General features: G+C 37.3%; 1 protein-coding gene across 1 annotated transcript; it reads left to right on the plus strand.

Annotated features, from left to right (window-relative positions):
* The first annotated feature begins 537 nt into the window (after positions 1-537).
* slc25a17 (solute carrier family 25 member 17) lies at positions 538-17,076 on the plus strand. Its single transcript, XM_039765442.1, has 9 exons — positions 538-649; positions 3,451-3,511; positions 6,966-7,032; positions 7,610-7,761; positions 11,500-11,616; positions 12,920-13,068; positions 14,812-14,907; positions 16,273-16,355; positions 16,715-17,076. Exons 1-9 carry the CDS (start codon positions 572-574, stop codon positions 16,866-16,868), a joined length of 957 nt encoding a protein of 318 aa, XP_039621376.1. The 5' UTR covers positions 538-571; the 3' UTR covers positions 16,869-17,076.
* Positions 17,077-24,472: the final 7,396 nt, after the last annotated feature.

A 24,472-nucleotide genomic window follows, 5' to 3' on the forward strand; every position in this document is an offset into this window, starting at 1 on the left:
ACATAGTCTTATCGATGTGGGTACTCTAGACGTGATGTGAACCTCCGCCTTTATCAGTGCAAGCCTCCCATAAATTGTAAGAACTCTCTGCTGCCAAAAATATATATATATTTATTTGGTACAATTTTGGATCAATGCTTTTAGATATTTTCTGAGAGTTTGTTTTGCATGTGCCAATTACTGACACATTGTTTCACAAGGCTTCCATTAATAGTGCTTTTACCTAAATGATCCACATACTGTACCTGTACATAATTTAACTTTTTCTTGCATTCATTGACAAATCGGTAGTGGTCGGCGAGTCGCGAACGATTCGTTATTTTTGAACGACTCTATTCAGTTAATCATATAAATCGATTCGTTTATGGGAGGTATTTTCTGCAAAAAAATTTAATTATAAAATGAAAATGCATTCATAACCCGTGAGCGCGAATGCATCAGATTCAGAAATAAGAAACATACCGTGCCGTAAGGAGATCGGCAATGCAAAGAGTCCGCGTGACAGTCACTCACCTGCACGCATGCGCCACAACAGTCCCGCCCAACATCACAACGCCAGGCGGAAGCAGAGATGGACGATCAGTCGGAATTTAGGATTTCTGATGTGTTCTCATACGAGAGCCTGGTGCACGCTACAGCGGGTGCCCTGGTGAGTGTGCTAGTTGGACCCCCGGTTCCTTACAGTTTGGTGTCATCCTAAGTTAGTTTAGTAATGAAAACTGTACGTGTAGCTGTGACAGCTTGTGCTTCAATAACACTGTCCGCCTTTACTGTCTAAATTACGCCTACAACCAGTTTGCCTAAGCGGTTTATCCGCTTTGTCAATCATTTCCTGACTGTGTCATGCAATTATGCAGCTTCGCCAGCTGAACTTCAGTTTATTTATTTATTATATATACGTCCCTGAGGGAAAATAGTCTTTCGCATGACCTTTGGGGTTCAGAGAGCAGGATTTTGCCGTTTCACACTTGCGCTGTTAAAGTTCTTATATTCTTTCTGACAGACTGCTCCCGACTTTCTCATCTCGCAAGATATTGCACTACTTCAGAACTGTTTAAATAAATAATGCACATAAGCATGTAACACTAGACTATTGAATAAAAAAAATGTAATAGTTTCACTTCTCTTCTTAAAGTGGGCGGAATTTTCATCTTAATGCATTGGCGATGTGAAGGTTGTATGTTCTCTCCATGTTTGCATTGCTTATATGTTACCCTGCACTTTTAACAGTATGAACTTTTAGTTAATTGGTAGCCATAAACTGACCCAGTATGACTGAGTCTAGCTGTGTATGCTTTATGATAGGCTAATGTCACCTCCAGGGTTGGTTCCTATACTCTTTTAGCATTGCACAGCAGGCTTTGAACCCAAATAAAATAAGATGTTTGGAACATTGATAGCTGAAATATTTTCCAGTATTTAAAGGGCATTTGTGTGATTGATTTTGTATTGTCTGCTGGAGTTATTTGGAATATTTTTACACTTCTGGGGAGATGATAACTAATTGCTATCACACATTATATCAGAGATATGCATGTCACGATACCTGAATTTTAGTAGTCACTATCAATAAAACTTCACAATAGTTGATATCTTTCAATACCACTGTAAAAACATAAATCCTATTTAACCGCTTTTTATTAACATCACCTCCATTATTAAAGTGAATAATATTGTGCCTTTTTCTGTAATAGATTATAAAATATGTAAATACTAATACATTTACTTATTTGGCAGACATCTTTGTCCAGGTCAGGTCAGGTTGGGGAGCATGCACTGGTACAGCGCGTTGCCGCACCCACCACATGAGGAAACAGTTTGGGATCCTGGTTGGCAACCCCCCAGGTAGACACGCAGTCCTCTCCCACCCTCCGGAAATGAGCTATCTGCCGCAGCCAGGAATTACATGGGCATCCCCTTGGCCTGGTCCAGCCACTCGGGTCCCCAACAATGAGGATCTTGCGAGCCGGATCACCCTCGTGGGAATCGTGCCACATGGCTGTAGTGCTGTAACGGACACTCCCACACAATGCAGTAATGTGCCTCATTTGGGACTCCATTAGCAACTGCTTATTCGGCACACAGTACTGAAGGAGTCCAGTCTTTGTCTCAGGTCACTGGGTAGCGTCCATGTCTCATGACAGGAATCACCAGGACTGTAAAGACTTGGACCTTCATCCTTTTGCAGAGATATCTGGAGTGCCACACACCCCTTTCCAGTGACCTTGTTACGCCCCATGCTCTCCCAATCTGTCTACTGACTTCATAGGAAGAGCTACCAGAGACATGAATGTCACTGCCAAGGTAAGTAAACCTACGTCCAATATGACTTAGAACATTTCAGATACAACTGGTTACATTTCTTTTGTTTTTGAAGTACAGACAGGTGAATTGACCTATTTGTGGTCACACAGTGTCACTAGCGGGATTTGAACCCCACAGCTTCAGTGTTTTAAGTCTAAAGCCTTAACCATTATACCACATTGCCTGCCAAAGTCTATGCCACGCAGCCACCATTGTAAAAGTGGCTTTAAGATACTGGTATACCAATCAAGAAGTTACCCAACTATCATTTAAGTAAACTAGTATTGGTATTTATCAATATCAAAATACAATGGAGGGCTTGAATTTGAATGGACACGGAGACAGTGTAACAACAATTGAGGGAAATTTTATAATCTTAAGGGGATTTCAGCTTAGGCTTTATAAAGGATGAGATCAACGTGGACTTCTCAATTTATCTTACCATGTGCATATTACAAATTGATTCTCGGACATATTCTCTCCAGTATCTGAAAAATACTGATTACTAAACATAAAAATCCAATCATTAATACATCTGCACTGTTAAATTAATGAATTCAACATCCATCCATCCATCCATCCATTTTCTAACCCGCTGAATCCGAACAGGGTCACGGGGGTCTGCTGGAGCCAATCCCAGCCAACACAGGGCACAAGGCAGGAACCAATCCTGGGCAGGGTGCCAACCCACCGCAGGACACACACAAACACACCCACACACCAAGCACACACTAGGGCCAATTTAGAATCGCCAATCCACCTAACCTGCATGTCTAGGATATTTTAATATCAACAAACTCTTTAAATCTGATTTTGTAAGAACATGCTTTTAAAATCTGGTCTGTTAGGCTTATAACGTTCACTATTATAAGATTTATATTTGCATCATTAATCCTATAAAGTTTTTAGTGTTGGCCAAGAAAAAGATTTAATCTCATGTTTTCATGCATAATAAGAGAAAACAGTTTATGATATAATGGAACGTAATGTGACCCATTCGGGTCAATGGCAAGCAGTGTGAAAAATGTTCTTAAGTAACTGCAGCTCTTTGAAAATAATGTTTTTCTCCTGGATAATTTTATCATGTAAAATTTTTAATTGCAGCATGATTGCCATTTATTTTTTCCTATTTATTTGTTTATGTAGGGCAGTGTTACATCTATGACAGTATTTTATCCACTGGACTCGGCAAGACTTCGATTGCAAGGTATACATAGGATCATTCTTTTCAACGAAGTTGTCTTTGTGTTCCTTTAATATAGTGAGAAGTCAAGGAAAACAACACCTTTTATTGGCTAACTAAAAAAATTACAATATGCAAGCTTTCAAGGCAACTCAGGCTCCTACTTCAGGCAAGATGTTATCATTGCTTGACTTCTCATTACATCCATAATGGCTAACACGGTACAACACTCCTGTTCCTTGGATACAACAAGTTTACCTCTATAACCTGCAGCCATTGAGTGGCTTTTCATAATGCATTTCACTGAAGAGGAAAGCTTGCACATGTTTTACTGATGTTGCATAACCTTGTGGAAACTTGTATTCTTACTACTTTGGAAAGTTGTGCGTCTTATATACAATTATTCAGTTTCTAAAGTATTCGGCTACAGACGCAATGTGGTATTAGATCGAAGTGATTAATGAAAGTTAGCTAAATTTGCTTTTGTGGCAGTGTGAAGAGGTAAGTTTAAAATGAATTCTTACAGGATGATTAAGTGCTGTGGTATCATTTTAAGTGTGTGCTTTAATTGATGCTGTAACAGACTGGTGTACCACCCATTATTGTTTACTGCTTTGTACCCATTTTTGCTCTGGCTTGCCATTCACCTGTACAGGATAAAAAATGTTAAAGAGGTGACTACATAGTTAAAGTATATTTAATTGTCTTCTTGGATAGCAAATATTAGTTTACTTTCTGACAGTTAACAACATTCCACACATACTCTTAGATACATACAAGCTTCTTATGATTGTTTATCATCCGTCTCTTACTTGGTGTATTAAGTAATGTAAAATATTGTATACTTAAGATAAAAACATTAGACACTGTTCCGCAAGTAATTTAAGTGTATCTTTGTTTCAGCTCCAGTATGTAGATGTTTAAATTTGGGGAACAGTTCAACAGGTCTTTAATCTAAGCTGCTATCTATCTACCTACCTACATTTTAAGGAGCCAGCTTCCTCAGGGTTTTCTCTGAACTAGTCCATCTTTTTCAGAGCAGCATGGAGTACTTGCCTTTCCATCATCACTGATTTTGACTGTTGCACAGTACCCTTAATGATACTTCCTAGATGTGCATCAGCATTTTCTTACACCATTTCTTGGTAGTCTAATCCCATGTAAATGGGGAAATAAGAGAATAACATGCTCTTAACCTTTGATTGCCATTGCTAATTGTTTTCAAATTTATATAAGATTTATTTTGTCATTATTGTACAGAGCACGGTGTTAATTGCAGCAGACCATTGCTGAAGTCTTTGGTTGAGGACTCTGGTGACAAACACTTCCCAGTTAAGAACAACATTGCATTAATGAGATATCTACAACATACTTTTGGAATTTCTATAAAAATTAAAACTATTTACAGAAATTGTTTTTTTCTCAAGCAACTCATATTAACTTAGAGCTGATTCCTCTCTTGGACGCATGTTGTCAAGGTAGCCTCCAGCTCTTTGTAACCTGGTTGTGGAATGAGTTAGCTATGGAAAAAGATGGACTTTTTGAACAGTGGTTCCCTATATTTTTGGACTGCAGCCACCTCTACAATAGTAATGCATTCTTCATGCGTTTGTCTTTTTTTCCATAGGTTTTCTCCCTTACTTTGTAGGTGTTTAGACATCCTCATTTTTTGCCACTTCAGATTCTACGTATATATATTTTGTTTCTTGTATTTTACATATTTTAGTAACTTGTTATTTAAATATTAGACGTAGTATTTTTCACTTTAGAGTTTTTGAAAAACATGAGCTTGCTAACTACAGATACATTCAACTATACAGTATACATTTTTTTATTGTTAAATTCAAAATAGTCATATTTATATTGCTTACTTTTATCCTAGTTATTTCATTTAGTGTTTTGCATTGCTGTACATTGAATCCTATTGTCTTTCAGTGGTTTGGACAAATTCAACAAGTTTAATCAAGAGTAGTTTTGCTGCATGAGAGTTTCTTACCTGGTTTGGTTTTTCAAACAGATGTAAAAGTTTGCACAAAACTAGAAGTTTTGTATTTGTCACAACTTTTGGTATATGGATGGGTATGCCTGATCTGTTAACAACAGCAAGCAAGAAAGAAAGCTTAACTGTTAAAAAGCAGAATGGGTATCTAATTTAAAATTTTATACCAACATTACTAATAATTTTTTATATTAATGTCATTTCATATTGCTGTTGTATAGTATTCTATTTTTCCTAGGCATAGTAAGAGTTGGTCATAGATGTATTACAAAATAAATGTATTACACAATATTCTTGCTATTCTGGATGTTTGTACTCATAAAATATCTGATATAATGTCTGTTAATGCTCTGAGGCCCAGTGGCCAGTTACTTATAAGTACATTAGAGTCTCGCTTATCCAACATTCTGCATTTTCCAACGTCTCACTGCAAAAAAAAAAAAATGCATCAATCGGCAAGAAGAACTTGCGAGCGTGAACTTTGTCTATTTTTTGTTGCCAAGTTAATTTTTTCAGTTAAATTTTTCAGTTGTTTTGTTGTAAAACATGATTACAGTGGATTATGTGGCCAGCCCTATCTGGGGTGTGTGTCTCCCTCACGTGCTTGTGTGTGTGTGTGTCTCCCTCACGTGCTTGTGTGTGTGTGTCTGTCTGTCTTTCTGTCTGTCTGTCTCCCTCGCGTGTGTGTGTGTGTGTGTCTCTCTTTCACGTGTGTGTCTGTGTCTCTGTCTTTCTCTCACGCGTGCGTCTGTCTGTCTGTGCCTCTCGCTGTCTCTTACTGCACAGGGAATGCATAGGGAGAGACTGAACATGTGCGGAAATCATCGGCTCGCACAAACTGAAAGGGAAACTGGCTTGTTCCTATACCGAGGGTGTGGTCCTGAACAGAGGGAAAAGTTTGGCGTACTTTTTGGTCATAACCCGATTTGTACGTGTTCAGAGACGATTGTAAACCGAGCCACTATATTAAGTTCGTAATGTGTAAAATTATAACATGGTTTGACGTTTAATAGGCTTTTTCTTAACTCCTTCCATTATTTGACATTTTTGCTTATCCAACGTTCTGCAGGCCCATTTATGTCGGATAAGCGAGACTCTACTGTATATGAATTACCCCTTTCACTGCCTGAATACAGAATCTTGAATATTGACATTTTTCATATCAACAGGCTGTGTCCTTCATAAATTCCATAGCAGTTTTCTTTCAAACTGGGCAGTACTTTCTTGCTGTTTTATTTTCGGTCTGATAGCACATTCTTGCAGTTGGTACTCGTCATACAAAATGTCTTAGAATAATCAAGCACATTTTATTTTAAGGCAATATGGCATATGGTCATGTTTCTTTTATATAAGGTACAGTTACTCTGCCTCCAGTGCCAGAAAGATAGTAAATGATTTCTATAAATGTTTTAAAAATCTTATTTAATTTTAACTACATAGAAGTTCAGCTATTGTAATTTTATTTAAACTTTTTCCTAGTTGATGAGAAGAGGAAAGCTAAGTCAACTCCAGCTGTTTTGGCAGAAATAGTGCGGGAGGAAGGCCTGTAAGTACACCAGTTCTGAATGTTGTGTCATATACAAAAGACACTATGAACCAAGTACTATTTTTTTACTTGACTAGTTAATACTATTGATTATAGATGCATGCGTTCACCATACTTAATATTTTGTGTGGCTTGCTTTAGTGTATGTCATAGTAACTTCATGCTTCCTGAAGTGTTTTTAAGATTTAATTTGGCAGTGAATTGGTGGGTGGAGAAAGTTATGGTAGGGTGGGTCACAGAAGTGAAGCACTGGTATCTGACTATTCCTATAACTTCATTTACTTCATTGTACACTTAAGAGTTGGATATAATAGTGTAAAAATAGATGCATTTATTTTGGCTGATAATGTCTTTTTAATACGACATGTACAAAGTTTGAATGAATGAAATGCTTTTAGTAAAGATAAACTGGCTTTTAAGAAGACTGAGGCTTAGAAGATGTTAAGAATTTGTCACAGTTAGACATGGTGATGCCAAAGTAGAAGTTATTTGACTGAATTCAGTACAAATTATATTGAGGCTTAATCATTTTTGCCTTGCTCAGTGTGTACCATTTGTCCAAATTTCTGCATTCCAGACTTGCACCATATCGGGGCTGGTTCCCGGTGATCTGCAGTTTGTGCTGCTCCAACTTTGTTTACTTTTACACCTTCAACAGCGTGAAGGCAAGCTGGGTGAAAGGTCGACGCTCAACACCAAGCAAGGATCTGCTCATGGGTATCTTTGCAGGTTAATATGTTAAATGATCTTTTATCTCCTGTGGTGACACATTTTTGTTGGTGATTTGCTTTGGCATTATACATGAAAGCCAATAGAACCGAGGGAAAAAGTGTACATTCTGAACACTTTGCTTTTACTGCAGATGAGGAAGTATGTTATTAACATTTAACTAACAGATGATAGTTGCATTCATTTAAATGCATTGTTTAATTCAACTAGGCTGCGTTGTTTTACAGTGAAAATTAGTAGATCTAAGGGAGCACTTTTAAATATAATGGCAAACTCTCTACAAAACACCCTGCAACTTAACTTGTTTATCACCATACACCCAAACATACCTTTTTATTTCTGTTTTGACTGACAGTGTGGATTATTTTCAAGAATTTTCCATAGTTTCCTTAAATTAAAGGACACTTCCAGTTGATGACATTTTGAAGTTAGAATTACTTGACTGCCACTATTATTATTCTGCAAAATATTTCTCAGACCATTGGAGTGTGATTTTCAAAAATTGGGAATGAATGTCCTAGCAACATGCAAGTAAGACAACTAACTATGGTGAGGTAGAGGTTTTTTATTTCAGTATAAATGTTATATAAAAGTTATTGAACAAGGATATAACATTGGTGTCAAGTCAGGGCTTCAGACTACCCCACACAGATATAGTCAAAATAGTTCTCTTGAATCCTGTGTTTTTAAATTTAATTGTATTTATTTAGGTACAAAGCTTAGCTTCAGCAAGACAGTTCATATTTAAAACTAAACAATGTAACTGCTTCAGTGAATAAAGGTTCAATGGTACGGATTGATTAAACCAATATTTAAGTTAACTTTATGTAGTTTAAATTAATGCTCAATCCAAAAATTATATATTTTTTTATATGTTAGTGTTACCAGATAACCAGTGATATGCATCAAACAAGAAAGGTACAAATCAACCACTTAGGTTCTTTTCTTATCAAGGATAGGCAGAAATGTCAAAACCAGCTGCGTAACTGTAACCTTTAACCTTCTACATGTCTCACTGTCCTTATTCAAGCTTATTTAAGGGATCTCTAATGGGCAAGCTGCTGGCTGACTGTGGTCGTTTTTAAATTTTCATCCCTTTACTTCAGCCCAGTTTACCAGCAATAGAAGGTTACACAATGATCTCTGTGCCCTTACGGGATGGTAACTAGACAAGAAGTGATCAAACAACACTCAGCAACACTATCAATCAATAATCAGAAACATGCACTTTAATAATCTGGTTATTCAGAGAAACTTGGTTTCAAAAATGCTGCTCATACCCTTGTTGTGGTTAGAGAAACCGGAATATTGGTCTCTGAGGATTTAGGTTAATACACAGATTTCTCTATTAGTAGCCAGTATGTGTGGCCATGTAAATCCTTAGCTGGGCTGAAGTTAAGAATTTTGTAGTCTGCACATGTGTTTGCTTTGCACCTGCATTCAGCAACCACAAGTAGAAAATGTTGAAGGCATCAATAAAAATAAATATTGGGCCGTCGCATTATTCCACATTATTGGGCCATATACATTATCTACACAGGGATTTCTAAGAAACGAGGTTTCAGCCTTAACCAGGTTATTCACCTTATCCCAGTTTTGCGTGCATGTAAGTGAAATGATTTAGTTTAAGCTTTAACTTAAAAATTATATTTATTTACACAATAACCAATAGCAGCAAGTATAAGTAGTACAAAGAATTATACAGCCAGGGTGGCTTAATGGAGTATTGATGCAGTACTCATTCAGTCTCAGATCAAAAAATGAAGAGCAAGATTTTTTGCTAGAGGACGAGCTCATTAGAAAATATCCAGCAGCTAAGTGGATAGCAGCTCCATTTTGTGGTCCGTGGTTTCACTGAAAGTATCAGAAAGGCAGCAACCAAAATCTAAATTTTTGCAACAAAGCACCAACAAACAAAACTAAAATCTAAACTGAAAGCAAAACTGTTAAGTGAATTGACAATCTTAAAAAAAAAAAAAAAAAAGAATTGTTACAAAAAACAGACACTGTCTGTCGTCCCTTCTCAGACAAACTAAGCACACACGCCTGGCCTGCTATAAGTTAGCAAAGCAACTATCACTTTTACAGGTTTTCACAAGTTTAAGGTCAGTTCCCATAGGATTGAACAGCTACTCTAAACCGAAAACAGACTTTTGATACAGAACATTCTAAAGCCCTACGTAGCCTTTCAGCTTTCCCAGAATATGCTTCACCCCTGTCCAACTAAATAAGTTTTTTTATGCCTTGGCTGTTTACTTGAAATCTGTCATTAAAAAAGGTTAAAACATCCTCCATACAGTTACTTACCCTGTGTGTTTTGTAGTCATGACTGTGAAAAATTTTTCATCTTATTGTTTTCATAGAGAATAGAGTTTATGATATAATACATGAGAGAGCGGCGGAAATGGAATTCAACAGCACAATCCCATTTAAAATGCACGTGGATTATGCAACACAAGAAACATGAGATTTTTTTTTTTCCCATTGATGTTTTTTTCCTCTGTTATCGATCAGATAGATTAAAAAGTTTTCTTGGTCATCAGTACAAAGCACAAGGATTAAGTAACATATTAAAATAATGTCATTTTTGGTAGAGTTTTCCTTTAAATTGGCACGTGTCTGTTAATGAGCTGATACAATACAGTATTTGTATAAATGAACACATAAGCAGTCATTTTTGAAGTAGCCTAAAGTTTCTTGCTTTCTTTCTAGATCTAAAATAAACATGTACACTCCTCCATACAACAGAAAAGTTGTGGTATTAAGACATAAGTATAAAAACAATTGAAAAAATACCTTGATGTTTTTATTCTTGCCAAGCTGCAGAATATCCTATAATGACAAGGTGAATCTTACTGCCAAATCCTAATAATGTGATCTACATTTTTACAACAAAGTGATGAAGAATTAATATAGCTTAGAGATAATGGCTAGTTGCTCATTATGCAGTATTTAATATGCGTTTGTTTATTGCATAGATATGTACTGTATATGCTGCGACAAAAGCATGATTGTCTTTTTTAATTAATTATCACATTACAAATAAACTTTTGTTCATATGAAAAAAATGTTGCATAGAATGATGCCAGATTTTGCAGTGCAGTGGCATACATTGAATTTGCTGCCTATTTCACTGTATTGTTAGTAGTAAAAATTTAGCCTCATAGTTTGTTTTTTCCACTAAGCACTTGGCTTGTTTTGCCCTTTTTTATGCTGGTCATTTCAATTCTAGTAATAACTGATATTGGTATTTAAGAGATAAAAATGTTTAACTGTTGGAGACCACAAATAATAGTGAAATCTTAACCACTGTCTGTTAATAATGGCATGGTGTTTTAAATACATGACGTTTGTCTTGACAATATTAAGTAGTACATAGGCTGACAAATGACACAATTTAAGTGCTCAGTTTCACTGTTTCTGCATAGTCTCAGCATTGCATAACTTCTGTGTTTCATTTTTTGGACAAGGTTAAATGTAGCCTTATACATTACTGTCTTGCTACACTGACATCAGTTTTTCATATTTTATGTAACTGTGATTTTTTTCATATGCGCACTTAGCTCTAAGACACTGTCCAACTTATCATTCTAAAAGAAATCGAAGAAATCCAGAAACTCAGAGTATTAAAAAGAAGATAAAGTTATACCTATTAGAATTGGCATCTTTTTGTTTTATTATTGCAAAAAAATTTATTTTTAATCATTTATAACTAGAAATGTATTTTTCTTTTCACAGGGGTTGTTAATGTGCTTATTACCACACCACTGTGGGTGGTTAATACCCGGCTTAAATTACAAGGAGCAAAATTTAGAAATCGTGACATCAAATCAACTCATTACAAAGGCATTTTGGGTAAGGTGGGTTTCATAAGGGTAAGGGCAGGATTGGATGACTTGTTTTCTTTTCTCAGCAAACTGTTATTATTGTTTAGAGCAAAAGTCATTTAGTCAGTTCATAAATATGTTTTTTATGCATTTAAATAACAGGGAAAGATATAGCAAATGAAATGGTTTAACTGTTTTGAAAAGTTAACCACATAGCATCCATATTTTGATTTATTTGGTGATAATTTACTAATTCAGAAGATATTTATCCATCTTGTTCATTTTCTGCATCTGTGGGATCACAAGGACCTGGACCCTTTCAAAGCAACACTGAGGACAAAAAAGAACCAACATTGGACAGGATTATACGTCACACTTTTACATGCACTTGGTTGTATCAGGCCAGTTTAGAGTTGTTAATTGATGTAGCATACATATCTTGGGGATGTGGCAGAAAATTGGAGTAACTGGAAGAAAGTGACAGATGTAAACATAACCGCTTCTCACAAAAAGTGATTTCATCTAATGTTATTATAATGTTTCAAACTACTGAACTGTATATGCTCTACTGTGAGACAGCAAAAGATATAATCTGATAAATCTGAAGTATGCCTTGTTTTATTGGTACTCCGCAGTGCTTTACTGAAGACATTTTTACCAGTGCACTGTTTCATCATTTAGTTGACCTTATACTGAACATTGGTGCTAGAAAGTTTGTGAATCCTTATCATTTTCTGTATTTCTGCTTAAATATGACCTAAAACATAATCAGATTTTTATGCAAGTCCTAAAACAAGAAAAAGATAATTCAATTAAACAACTGACACAAAAAATATTATACTTGTTCTTTTATTTATTGAGGAAAATGGTCCAATGTACATATGACATGCATTTCTGTATGTGTTTCCTGCCATTTTAACGTAGTAACTTAGCCTAGGGTTAAAGGGAACCAGAACCTATCCCTACCACAGTGTGCGCAAGAGAGTAGCAACATTAGTCCATTATATGCCCACTACTAAAGTGAGTGTAGGGTCACAAAATCATCAGAAAAGAAATACCAAATTTTTCTCTGATGTTTTTACTTTTTGTTTCTTCACAAAATTTGATCTTTGTGTTTGTAACAGTAAACGGTTTGTTCATTTTTATATATTTATTTTTCATATTAAAGGGGCCACAACCCTTGTTTGATATTGATCAAGCCCAAATGTTGTGGTGCAGCAGTATAATGCAGTATAATTTATGCGTGCATGTATGTGCTTAAGTACCACAATTGTTATTGCTGCTCGCCCTTCTGTGAAAAAAATGTTTTTCTGTGTCTTTTGTTATTTCAGATGCCTTTAAGCAAATTCTGCACAATGAGGGGATTTCTGCACTGTGGAATGGCACATTCCCCTCCCTATTGCTTGTGCTTAACCCTTCCATTCAGTTTATGTTTTATGAAGGCTTAAAACGACAACTACACCGTGGACCTGATGGGGAGGTGAGGAAAAATAAAAAACAAACTATTATGTGCCTTAATATATTGTTATGTGAAAGTGCGCAAATTAAGAATAAATAAAACTGATATGAACTGAAGAATGCGACTGTATTGAATATGATTTAAAGAGAAATACTGGCCTCTGCTGTCTGTTTCTCGTACATTCCTGAAGATTAACAATCTAGTTTTAGTTTCCAATTGACTAATGGATTTGTCAGGGGTTGTGGGGAAGGGTTTGTGGCAGATAACATAGCTAGGTATATTTTTGTGTCTCATATGGAAATGTCTACTATGTGAAAAGCAGAAACACAGTTTTAGTTGATGTAATAAGAATGTGTCAGTATATCTTATTATACTCGGGTATTTTTTTTTCAAGTTGCAGGGAGGCAGAGAACATAGTTAGGTGTATTTTTCTGCATCATATGGAACATTCATGTTTCTAGTATTTTATATATCTTTGGAATTTGAATTTGAATTTTAAACATTTGCCTGATCACTTTTGTTTTTCTTTCTTGGAAACTGAGAAATTTGATAATACACATAGATAAATACATATATTCATTTTTAAACTTGCTGAACTCATTTTAGTGTCACTGAACGTAAAGTAGAAGATGGTCTATCACACAATCTGCACATGTGCCCATTCACTCTTGTTCAGTTTAGAATATTCTATTAACCTAACTTTCACATCTTTTGCAATATATGAGGGGGAGTCAAGCTAAAATTAGAAAATGGAACACATGTTAACAAAACGGATAATGTCATTTCCCAGTGTAGTCTCCACCCTTCTCAATGCACGTTCACCACCTGCGTGAAAGTGCCTGATTTCCAGCAGAATAAAAAGGTTTTGTCTTGTCCTCGCAACCACTCGTGCACCGCTTTCTTCATGTCATCATCTGTCTTGAATCGACAACCACCCATATTTTTTTTTAGCGGTCCGAAAAGGTGGAAATCACATGGCGTCAAGTCTGCCAAATAAGGAGGACGTGGCAATACCTCAAACTTCATTTTCTGCAGACATGCCTTGGTGTTCTTAGCAGTGTATGGGTGGGTGGGTGGGCGGGCATTGATTGGCAGCAAAAGGAGTCCTTGAGACAGCAGTCCTCTCCCCTTGGATCGAATAGCAGGCTTCACTTTTGTCCCCAGTAAGTCACAGTTACTTGAACTTGTGACTGTGGTACCCCTCACCATGTAGTGTTCGACAATAACTCGGATGCACGAGTGGTGGCAAGGACAAGACAAAACATTTTATTCTGCTGGAATTCGGGCACTTCCAGTGCATTGAGAAGGGTGGAGATGACATTGAGAAATGACACAATCAGTTTTGTGATCAGGTTCGTTCTATTTTCTGATAAATCCCATTTTCTAACTTTAGCTTGACTCCCCCTTGTATATAAAATGCTCAGGGAAATGTACAAACTCTACACATACAATTACCAGCCATGGCACTTCATCTCAGAATGCTGGGTCTGTGATGCAGCAACATTAACTTTTATGCCACTCTGCTCACCCATTTTGGAAAAGTCATTGTATTAGTGCAGTATTAAAAGTGAATCTGATATCTCCAATTTTATCCTTGATAAAAGAAATATTTGTAAAAATCAGTGAGGCTACATGTATATATTGCTGGTTAAATGAATTTACTTGTTTGTCGTTAATAATAAAGAACTTATTTAAGATTCAACATTATGCAATTGCTAGATTTGTGATTCCACTGCAGTGATATGTATTTTTTCTTCCTACTAGTTTTCCTCATTAGATGTTTTTCTAATTGGAGCTGTAGCCAAAGCCATTGCTACTATAGCGACGTACCCTTTACAGACAGTGCAGTCCATTCTTAGGGTAAGTATGGCTTCATGAACTGATTCTTTCAGCAGCAAACTGTTTCTGGTTTTGAGGTTTACATTGCTAAGTTGGTAACTGTTCTGTTCCCAGTTATGGGGTCAGATCTACAGTGTAGTATACTGGAGTGCATTTCCCTTATCCTAGACTGAGATAATACTGTACGTTTTGGAGGCTTGTGGAAAAATACACTGATAAAAAGCAATTTTGGATAATGACTTTTAACATTGATACTGAATTTCACTAAACTTTTTAATCATAAGAATTGTTAAATTCTGACACTGTGGCAAATTAAACCCTATTGATTACTAGTAAGCAGGTACATTACACACATTTTTGTACACACGTAAGTTCTAATTTTTTGTAATTCTTTGGCCTCATTTAATTTTAAATGCATGTTTTTATTTAGATATAGTTTATAATTAATATTGACATGGTTATGATTTATTTGAAAAGAACATTTTTGGGCCCTTCTGGAAGAAACCAGAATATCACTTGAGCAATTTGTACTAGTGAATGAGGTTGTAGTTCTTTGATTTGTGACAGATATTTCTTTGACCGGGGGTCTGTTTGGGGAAAAACATATCAGAGAGAGAGAGTTTAAAGTAGGGCCCGAATCATTGAAGGTTGTTTAATTTCAGGTAATATTTATTATTCAGTAAGTGGAATGATGGATGGCATATTGTGTGACAATCATGTGCTACTTGATTTATGGTAACTTGTACATACTCAGTTTGGTATTTTGTGAAGATAAAATATATCAACATTATATTAACCTTGCCTTAACCTATACTGACAGAACTTTTGGTGAACGACAAATCCATCCATTATCCAACCTGCTATATCCTAACACAGGGTCACAGGGGTCTGCTGGAGCCAATCCCAGCCAGCACAGGGCACAAGGCAGGAACAAATAAACGACAAATCCTTTTTTTATTTAATTAACATTATGGCCTTATATGTGCCATTCCTGATGGAGGGTTTGTCACACCATCCAAATAACTGGTAACAACTTTATGGATATTATAAAAGCAACATTTGAGAATTTCAGTTTTGTTTTACAGTGGGGGATTTCTGTATCTTTGCCTTAACAGTTTCATTCTTTTAAGAAACCGTGAAGGAAGTTAATGGAATGTATAAACAACATTTCATCTTTTAAATGTGGCTCCTGCAAGTCAGCTAAAAAATGGAAGCTTTTAAGTCTTGGTTAGGTACTTTGTTGCTTTTATTAAAGCTTCAATAAATGTATTTATATAGTTCTCTTTTTATTCTGTAAAGCTTGATTCCAGCAATGTACATTTGTACTCTTACAGAAAGGGTGGGCTATGCTAACATGATTATGTGTTGTTCTTATTTTCTCAATAGTTTGGACGGAACAGGGAACAGAGAGAAAGCAAAATTATTGGAAGTGTGAAAAGTATTCTCTTCCTATGGAAGCAGAGGTTCAGGTAAGACAAGTACAACTATAGTCAGATTAATTTGAAACTAAATGAGATCTTTAAACAGGGAGGGAGAATAGACCTGTTTAAAGGAGAACTGTATTTTGTAATGGATGCTGTTGAACCAGTATTGTGGTGATTTTGCTGTCCAGTGGCTCTTTTGGATTGCATACATAGTACTTAGCAGTAAAACTTCTCATGTTATTTCTTCACGTGTGTATTGTGTGTATATTTTTTAGAAAATGAGTACTTCTCACCACTTAAAGATGTGTATTACCGTTAATTCATTTTGTTTTTTTCTTATTATGTATACTTAAGTACAGTTCCTTGTGTGCTGTAGAATGCTGAATTTGTATCTCTGTTTTTAGGAGTGAAGGCATTCTGGGATTGTTTAAGGGCCTGGAAGCCAAATTGCTACAGACAGTACTGTCAGCTGCACTTATGTTCCTCCTCTATGAGAAGATAGCTGCTACAACTTTCAGAGTAATGGGGATTAAACCTAGACAGCACAGTCACAAGTGACTACAAGAAAGGAAGGAGACAGAAAACAAATCAATGAAACATACTGTATGTCAGAACACGGACTATCTAAAGTGATTCTTGTGTGCACTTGGTGGAAGAAAAAAAAAAAAAAAAGTTCTAGAGTTATGTTACTTGCTTCATAGTGCACACATTAAAAGCCAGTTCTTCAAGTCAGCAAAAAATAACAATGAGCTCAGAAAAAAAAAAATCCCCTGAAATTAATAGACAACTGATAGGCTACTTATATGCAACAATTAAAGCAATTATATGTTGAAGCATTACGTCAAAGCTTCTCAAGCATTATATATATACTGTTTATACATAGGCACAAAGTGCTATAGTTCAAAATAGAATGGGGAATTGAGAAGCAGGGAAATGAAGTCTGAAACATGTGTAGTAGCATTTGCTGGGGAACCCTGAACTCCTTACTCAGTCAGTCAGCGGGTCGGCTCCTAGTCGTAGAAAGGAAACTACATTCAAAGAACCCATCACTTACTTTTATTTAAAAGAATAATAAAGCATTACTTCATTACTATTGGTGAGTATGTTTTTATTTGTTTGCTTACTTAACTGCGACTTAAGGAGTTACAATAAGGAATCCAGTAAGACTCATCCAGTAAATGTTTTTTTTTTTTTTTATGTATGTGTTTGTTTGTTCGTTCTAATTTATCTTTAAAACACTTGATGCCAGTTTGATTTTTTTAAATGTACAGTTCCATGCAAAAGTGTGTATTGTGTGTATATTTTAAACTTATTTTAGAAAATGAGTACTTCTCACCACGTAAAGATGTGTATTAATGTTAATTAATTTTCTTATTATATACATCCCTGTCCAAATTACATATTTTTTGACATCTGTCCATCCATTTTCTTAAATCTGCTTACCCAGATCAGAATCATGGGGAAGCTGGAGGCCATCCCAGCAGTCATTGGGTGCAAGATGGGAGCAATACCTGCACAAGGCACCTGTGTTTTGCAGGGTAAACACACACACACACAGACACAGACACACACTAGGGACAATTTTACGATACCAATTCACTCAATCTGCATTTTGTTGAATTTGAAATAAAAAAGATAATTTGCTATCAAAGATGTATTTGATAAAATGTTATTTTTATGACAATGTTAATTCACAGTTCTGATTTATTTTGTGAACTGAAAAAATTAAAACAAAAACATATATGTGGCATTTGCAAGTTTGGGCACACTAAGTGAGTGCTTAGTTCCTGTTTTTTTCTCCATTCTTCCTTGCAGATTGTTTTCAGCTATGATATGTTCTTGGGCTGTCTTGCGTGTGCGTCATGTTTTAAGGTCTACCCACAGATTTTCAATAATGTTAAAGTCTGAGCACTGCCAGGCCCATTCCTAAACCTTTACCTTCTGTTTCTTGAGGTACTTAAACTTCAAAATCTCCAGTTTGGATCATTGTTTTATTGTACAGGCCGTCATCTTCTTTTCAGCTTCAGTTTCCTGACTTATTTGTCTGACATTCTTGTTAATGATTTGCTCATATTTAGTGAAATCCATTCTTCCCTGTACTTGCACAGTATCTCCTCATGTCACTAGCTGCCTGCCACACAACCCCACACTACACACCGTTGTAGATCCACTGCGACCTGGCAGTTTTCTTCAAATGCCACTGCTTTTTTGTCCAAACAATTTTTTTCTGGTTGTGGCCAAAGAATTTGATTTTTAACTCCACCTGTCCATCAACACTTGGTTCCAAAGTGTCTCTGTCTCATGCACATGTTTGTTTCTGCAATGACATTGCGAGTAAAGTTTCTTTCTGATGGCACTTCCGTGAAAGCCAAGTCTGTGCATCATTACTTCTTTCCAAGTTAAACCTTCTTGCAGGTACCTTGCAGTCATATGGGTGTTTTGCTTTGTAATAATAATAATAATAATTAATTACAGTTATGTAGTGATTTTCTAACCTGTTTAAAGCACTTTAAAGAGATAGTGGGGAGCCACTTTAACCACCACCAAATGAGTGGCATCCACCTAGGTGGTCTAACAGCAATCACTCTTGTGCCAGTACACTCGCCACACATTATCTGGCAGGTGGTGAAGGGGTAGAAGATAGATAGCCAGTTAGAGACGGGGGATGATTAGGGGCCAGAATGGAGGAGACTGTGGTGGGCAATTTAGCCAGGACATAAGGAAACGCCCTGCTGTTTTTGCATCTTTTATGCCCAGTGAGAGTCAGGACCTTGGTTTTAAGTCTGAACAATGGCACCAATTTTACAGCCTTGTCCCCGTCACTTGGGCAAAGGGATTCACATACAAACTATTAGGTAAATGTCTCCTGCAGGTCTCGCTAAACACCTATTCCAGCAGCAAGTACTGATTGTGCCCAGACATGCATAACTTCAGGCAGATTACTATTCTGAAGTGCAGGTGGCATGGCTTCTGGCTTTGCCTTCCTGCTGTTCTGCAGTTTTTGTGGTCTTCCCTTCAACGGTTCCCCTTAACTGCTGTTTCTTAATTGCAGTTTGTCAGCTGAAAGCTCTCGGATAACTTTGAATACCTTTCCCTGCTTTTAGGCATCAATTAGTTTAATTTTCACATCCTTAGTTAGTTGCCTAGAAGATCCCATGACCATTGAGTGTTGCACACTGTTTGAAGAGTCGCAGAATGTATTTGGTTTGAGATCTGTGACCTTTGTCAGTGCCTCAGTTATCTTTTATTTTGTTTACGTTTTTTCAGCTCATGAAATATATTGTAACCAAACATTTTCATAAAAATGGTATTGTTTTAGTTTGCTGTTGAAGTTCTATTTTCAGTTTTTTTTTTTTTACTTCAGATGTCAACAAAACATGCAATTTAGCCGGGGGTTCCAACATTTTTCATGAAACTATACAGTAGAGTCTCGCTTATCCGACATAAACGGGCCGGCAGAACATCGGATAAGCGAAATTGTCGGATAATGGGAGGTGTTAAGAAAAAGCCTATTAAACGTCAAACTATGTTATAATATTACACATTACCTCGGTTCATGAACGTCTCTGAACACATACAAATCGGGTTATGACCAAAAACTTTGCCAAACTTTTGCATCTGTTCACGACTACACACGAGGTATATGAACGAGCCAGTTTCCCTATCGGTTTGTGCACGCCGATGTTTTCCGCACGTATTCAGTCTCTCCCTGTGCAGCAAGAGAGAAAGAGCACGAGAGAGAGACACAGACAGACAGACACACACACACACACACGAGAGAGAGAGAGAGACACAAGCAGAAGCAGGCGCACACGCGCACACACACACACGAGATACAGGCATGCGCACACATGCACACGAGAGAAAGAGAGAGACACAGCCGCGCGCGCGCACACACACACACACACACACACACACACACACACACACAGGCGCACGCACACGAGAGAAAGAGAGTGAGAGACAGCCGCACACACACATGCGAGCGAGAGAGACACAGGTGCGCAAACACACACGCCAGAGAGGGCTGGCCAAATTTCACTGAAAAAATGAACTTAGCAACAAAAATTAGACTACGCTCACGCTCGCAACTTGCAGTTCTTGTTGCCGATTGATGCGTTTATTTTTTTTTTGTGGTGGGACGTCGGATAATACAGAATGTTGGATAAGCGAATGTTGGATAAGCGAGACTCTACTGTAATTTAAAAAGCTTTACCTTGAACCTGGGTGTGCTGTTTGAGACAACACAAATGATTTGTCGTTACTGCACATCACATAAGGTTACAAAATTAACGAGTTTTGTATATTCACTGTTGCATCAGTGCCTCCCTATGTATAGATTTCAACATACTATTCTGGTATATTCTAGAAAGATCCTTAGACGAACTGGGCACCCAGTACAGCTTTAGTCTCTAGTCTGCGCCACATTGCTGCTAGGAAATTCTCAGCGTCCCGAACCCCACCGACCACCTCAGAATCAGACAGAGCATATTTGAGAAATATGCTACTGTACTGTATAGTAAATAAATATCTAGCATTGCTAGTCTGTTGTCCTGCTAGATTCATTGGTGCTGCTCCTCTTACAGTTTGTGACCACTAGGTGGTGACGAAGGCTCGTCTTGAGACATGGCTAGAGGTCGGGAGAGGTGACAGATAAGATCATTTGTTACAAGGCTATTAAGTAAATAGAAGAAATTGGACAAAACGTGCGAAATAGTCCTGGCATGCACAGCATGCCTTGTAACATGACCCCGTGGGCTTTTAGAAGCCTATAATTTTCTTGTCCTCCTCTTTCTGCTATTGATTAGAAGCTAACATTTTTAGTGCTTTACATCATGATGCCTGTCTTCTCTTTTGTTTAGCACCCCGCTGTGTGGCCTCATTTTAAGCAGATCTGCTGTTGATGCCTTTAAAGTTAAATTTTATAGGCTGATTTTATATGATCAACACGTTCTGATTCCCGTTCCTTTTCACTTTTGCAACTTTTATCTAACTCAAATTCGTTAAATCCAAAAGGTCAGTTTTCTCTTCTGCTATAGACTGACTGACTAATCCCTTGTACTTCTCCACCTTAAACTTCTCTGTGGGTCCAGTTTTAAAAACCGTAGCGGTGACGTCAACTGCTTTAATACTCGTGTCCGAAAATGATACAAATGTCATGTAATGGAGTCTGAACGCATATGCAACATGAACCATTTATGATGCCTCCTACCCACTTCTGAGGCTTTGAACACAATAAGGGGAGGAAACTGAATGACACGGCAAGTGGAACCGCACCTCCTGTGAGCTCCGCGCTCTGCTGCTCCCTTCTTCGGCTCTTAAAAAACTGGGCAACGCAAGCAGCAGTTGCATTTTATGCATTCTTTGCTAGTTTGCGTTTGCTAATTTCAGTTGCTTGATTTGGTTTTCAGTTCAGCTAACAGATCTCACGGTGGGAGCGACTAATTGCAGGAAGTGTGAAGTGGGCAGGGAGAGAAGTAAAAGGGAATGTGAAAAGAAATGTGAAAGAAAGCATTGGCGCTGGATGGCAGGCTATATACGGCTACAAGATCACATATGAATTCACATTTTTAGAGACACGCGAGTACCCGAGGACTTGATGTCTGCTTAGTGGAATGGGCAAAGTGGGGAAAAGTTCATCCATCCATTTCCTAACCGGCTTTTGCGGTTCAAGGTGGATGGGGAGCCAGTGTGGTGCGGCGGTGCTAACGGCAGCATCGAGCGCAAATGTCGGGTCATGGCGCATTGGTTCGTACCGAGGCAACATATAGTTGCTAATTTGACTGAAATGCGCTTATGGCATATTGGAAAATACAGCATGAAAAATCTGCGCAGACAATAATCCGGGTCGCCGATCGATCTGTAAGGCAACAGCTGCCACTACTGCACCACCGTCAAAAAGGGGAAAAATATCATTTATCAACAAGTCTGCAAGTGGCAAAAGACGTATCTATCTATCATAACAATAATACATTTTATTTATAGCGTCTTCCCCATGCCCAAAGCACTTTATCAGTCTAGCTGGCTATCGATCGATCCTTCGAATAATATTAATAATAAAAATACATTTTATTATATACAGTAACACCTCTCACATACTAAACTCGCCTGATATCTTTGTATCAGTGTAATAATGAGACAGATTATTTATGCGCAGTAGCACCTTTCTCGTGCTCAAAGCAATCGATATCTATCTACCCTAGTAGTAATACATTTAAATAGCGCTCAAAGCACTTGATCCATCTATCTACACCCCCAAACCAGAAAAAAAGTTGGGTTGGTATGGAAGTGCCAATTAAAAAAAAAAAAAGCAGTGATTCTTAAATTTACTTTGTCAACAAACAAGATATTTCATGTTTTGTCTCTTCAACTTCATTTATACAATAATTCCTGTACTTTAGGCCTGCAACACTTTCCAAAAAAAAGCTTAGGTTGGGGGCAAATTAGGGCCTGTAATGTGGTAAAATAATTAAATAATAATGTGATTTCAAACTGATTGTAATGATGGTTTTGGTATAAAAGTGTATGAGGAGCAGAGATGGGCAGAGGATCTCCGGTTTGTAAACAAGTGCGTGAGAAAATTATTCTCTTATTCTTTTTCTGATTTTGGGTTGTATCTTAATATATTTTATTTATATAGCGCCTTTCAAACGTTCAAAGTGCTTTATAGCTAAATAATAATAATACATTGTATGTAGCGTCTTTCTAGCGCACAAAGTGTTTGATGTCTATCTAATAATACATTTTATTTATACCTCATCTTTCCACCGCTCAAAGTGCATGCTGTATATCTAATGATAATATTTTTATTCAGCATATAGATTTACTGCCTCGTACGTGTGAGTGCAACGCCTTGTTCATCAAGTATTGTATCCTGCGTTACGCTGAACTTGCCGGGTTAGCCTCCTTTCCCCGTTGACCCGAAGTGAAATACTGTAAATGAATTTGGGAGAAGTCTTCTTAAAGCGGTGAATGAACGAATAAACAACAACACTTGACACCATCAAAGGTTTTTTTTTTTAAGTGCGTTTATCAATCTTTTCTCGAGATGACATTATACAAGCACATAAACCCAAAGTGCTCACCTCGGAGAGATGCTCATTCCTTCATCGGCCGTATTGACTCTTTCGAATTCTTAGATTTAAGATGCGATTTTTTTCTCACATTCATCTGTTATAAATTACATTTTAATAAGTGAGTTACAGTCAGGAAGATACAATGTTAAATGTCACTCATCGTACATTCCGAAGATTTACAATGGACGAATCACTCAAAGGTACTGAGGCATCCTGAATGTTAGCTGCGGGGGGTTCAGCATGTTTGACTAATTAAAGGTAACAGATGGAGCGACGCCATGTCTACGTCTGCATCCGGTCTTGCGTCCAGTGCAGCCGGGTTAGGCTCCAGTCCCCCACGACTCTGAGTAAAATTAGGCAGGTTTGAGAATGTCCTGGCATTAATTCATGTCTCCGTGTTACGGTGATTAAATAACCTAATTTGACTCAATCAGAGGTATTTTCCAGTGTGTACGGATAACTGGATGTTCTGTTACCACTGAGGTGCCACTTGATTGCGAGGCGGAGAAAATTTACAGCGGTCCAGATTTCTATTTTAGCAGAGTCAACGAGAAACATATCGAAAGAAAGCACAGCTGGCACTGATTTGGGCATCTGCACCAACTTTTAAAAATAGAAAACATTGACAACGACCAGCAGGACCGGGCTGTACGAAAAGTTCAGTGGCCTCCATAGATTCTGAGAGCGGCTGGCCCGTTTCAGTGAGCCCAGTCTGTACGATATTTGATCGAAAAGCCATCAATATGGAAACAAAATGATCCGATCTGATATGAAAGCTCTGACCATTGAGGGTTGTTATTGATAGCTGAGATCGGAGTTTAAAGTAGAGAAAAATGATGTGGTGATATTAGAAATAATTGTCAACTGGTGCTAATAAAGCATATCCGTTCAAAAGTGTTCAATAGTACGAAGTTATCGTGAGAATTAAGGAACGAAAGTACGGCAATTAACGTGCGGACTGCGATTCTTCCGAGAATATTAAAAAAGAACATTAAATGGTACAAGAAGTGGTGTAGTGAGAGGTCAGTGAAACGATATGGATGCTGGAAAATCACCATATAACGATTAAAGATTCACGTTTTATGT

Source organism: Polypterus senegalus, chromosome 10 (assembly GCF_016835505.1).
Source record: "Polypterus senegalus isolate Bchr_013 chromosome 10, ASM1683550v1, whole genome shotgun sequence".
NCBI lineage: Eukaryota > Metazoa > Chordata > Cladistia > Polypteriformes > Polypteridae > Polypterus > Polypterus senegalus.

Coding starts and splice junctions, on each gene's coding strand:
- slc25a17 (XM_039765442.1), top strand. CDS start 572: ATGGACGATCAGTCGGAATTTAGGATTTCTGATGTGTTCTCATACGAG. Junction 650..3,450: donor ACGCTACAGCGGGTGCCCTG/GTGAGTGTGCTA, acceptor TTGTTTATGTAG/GGCAGTGTTACATCTATGAC. Junction 7,033..7,609: donor ATAGTGCGGGAGGAAGGCCT/GTAAGTACACCA, acceptor TCTGCATTCCAG/ACTTGCACCATATCGGGGCT.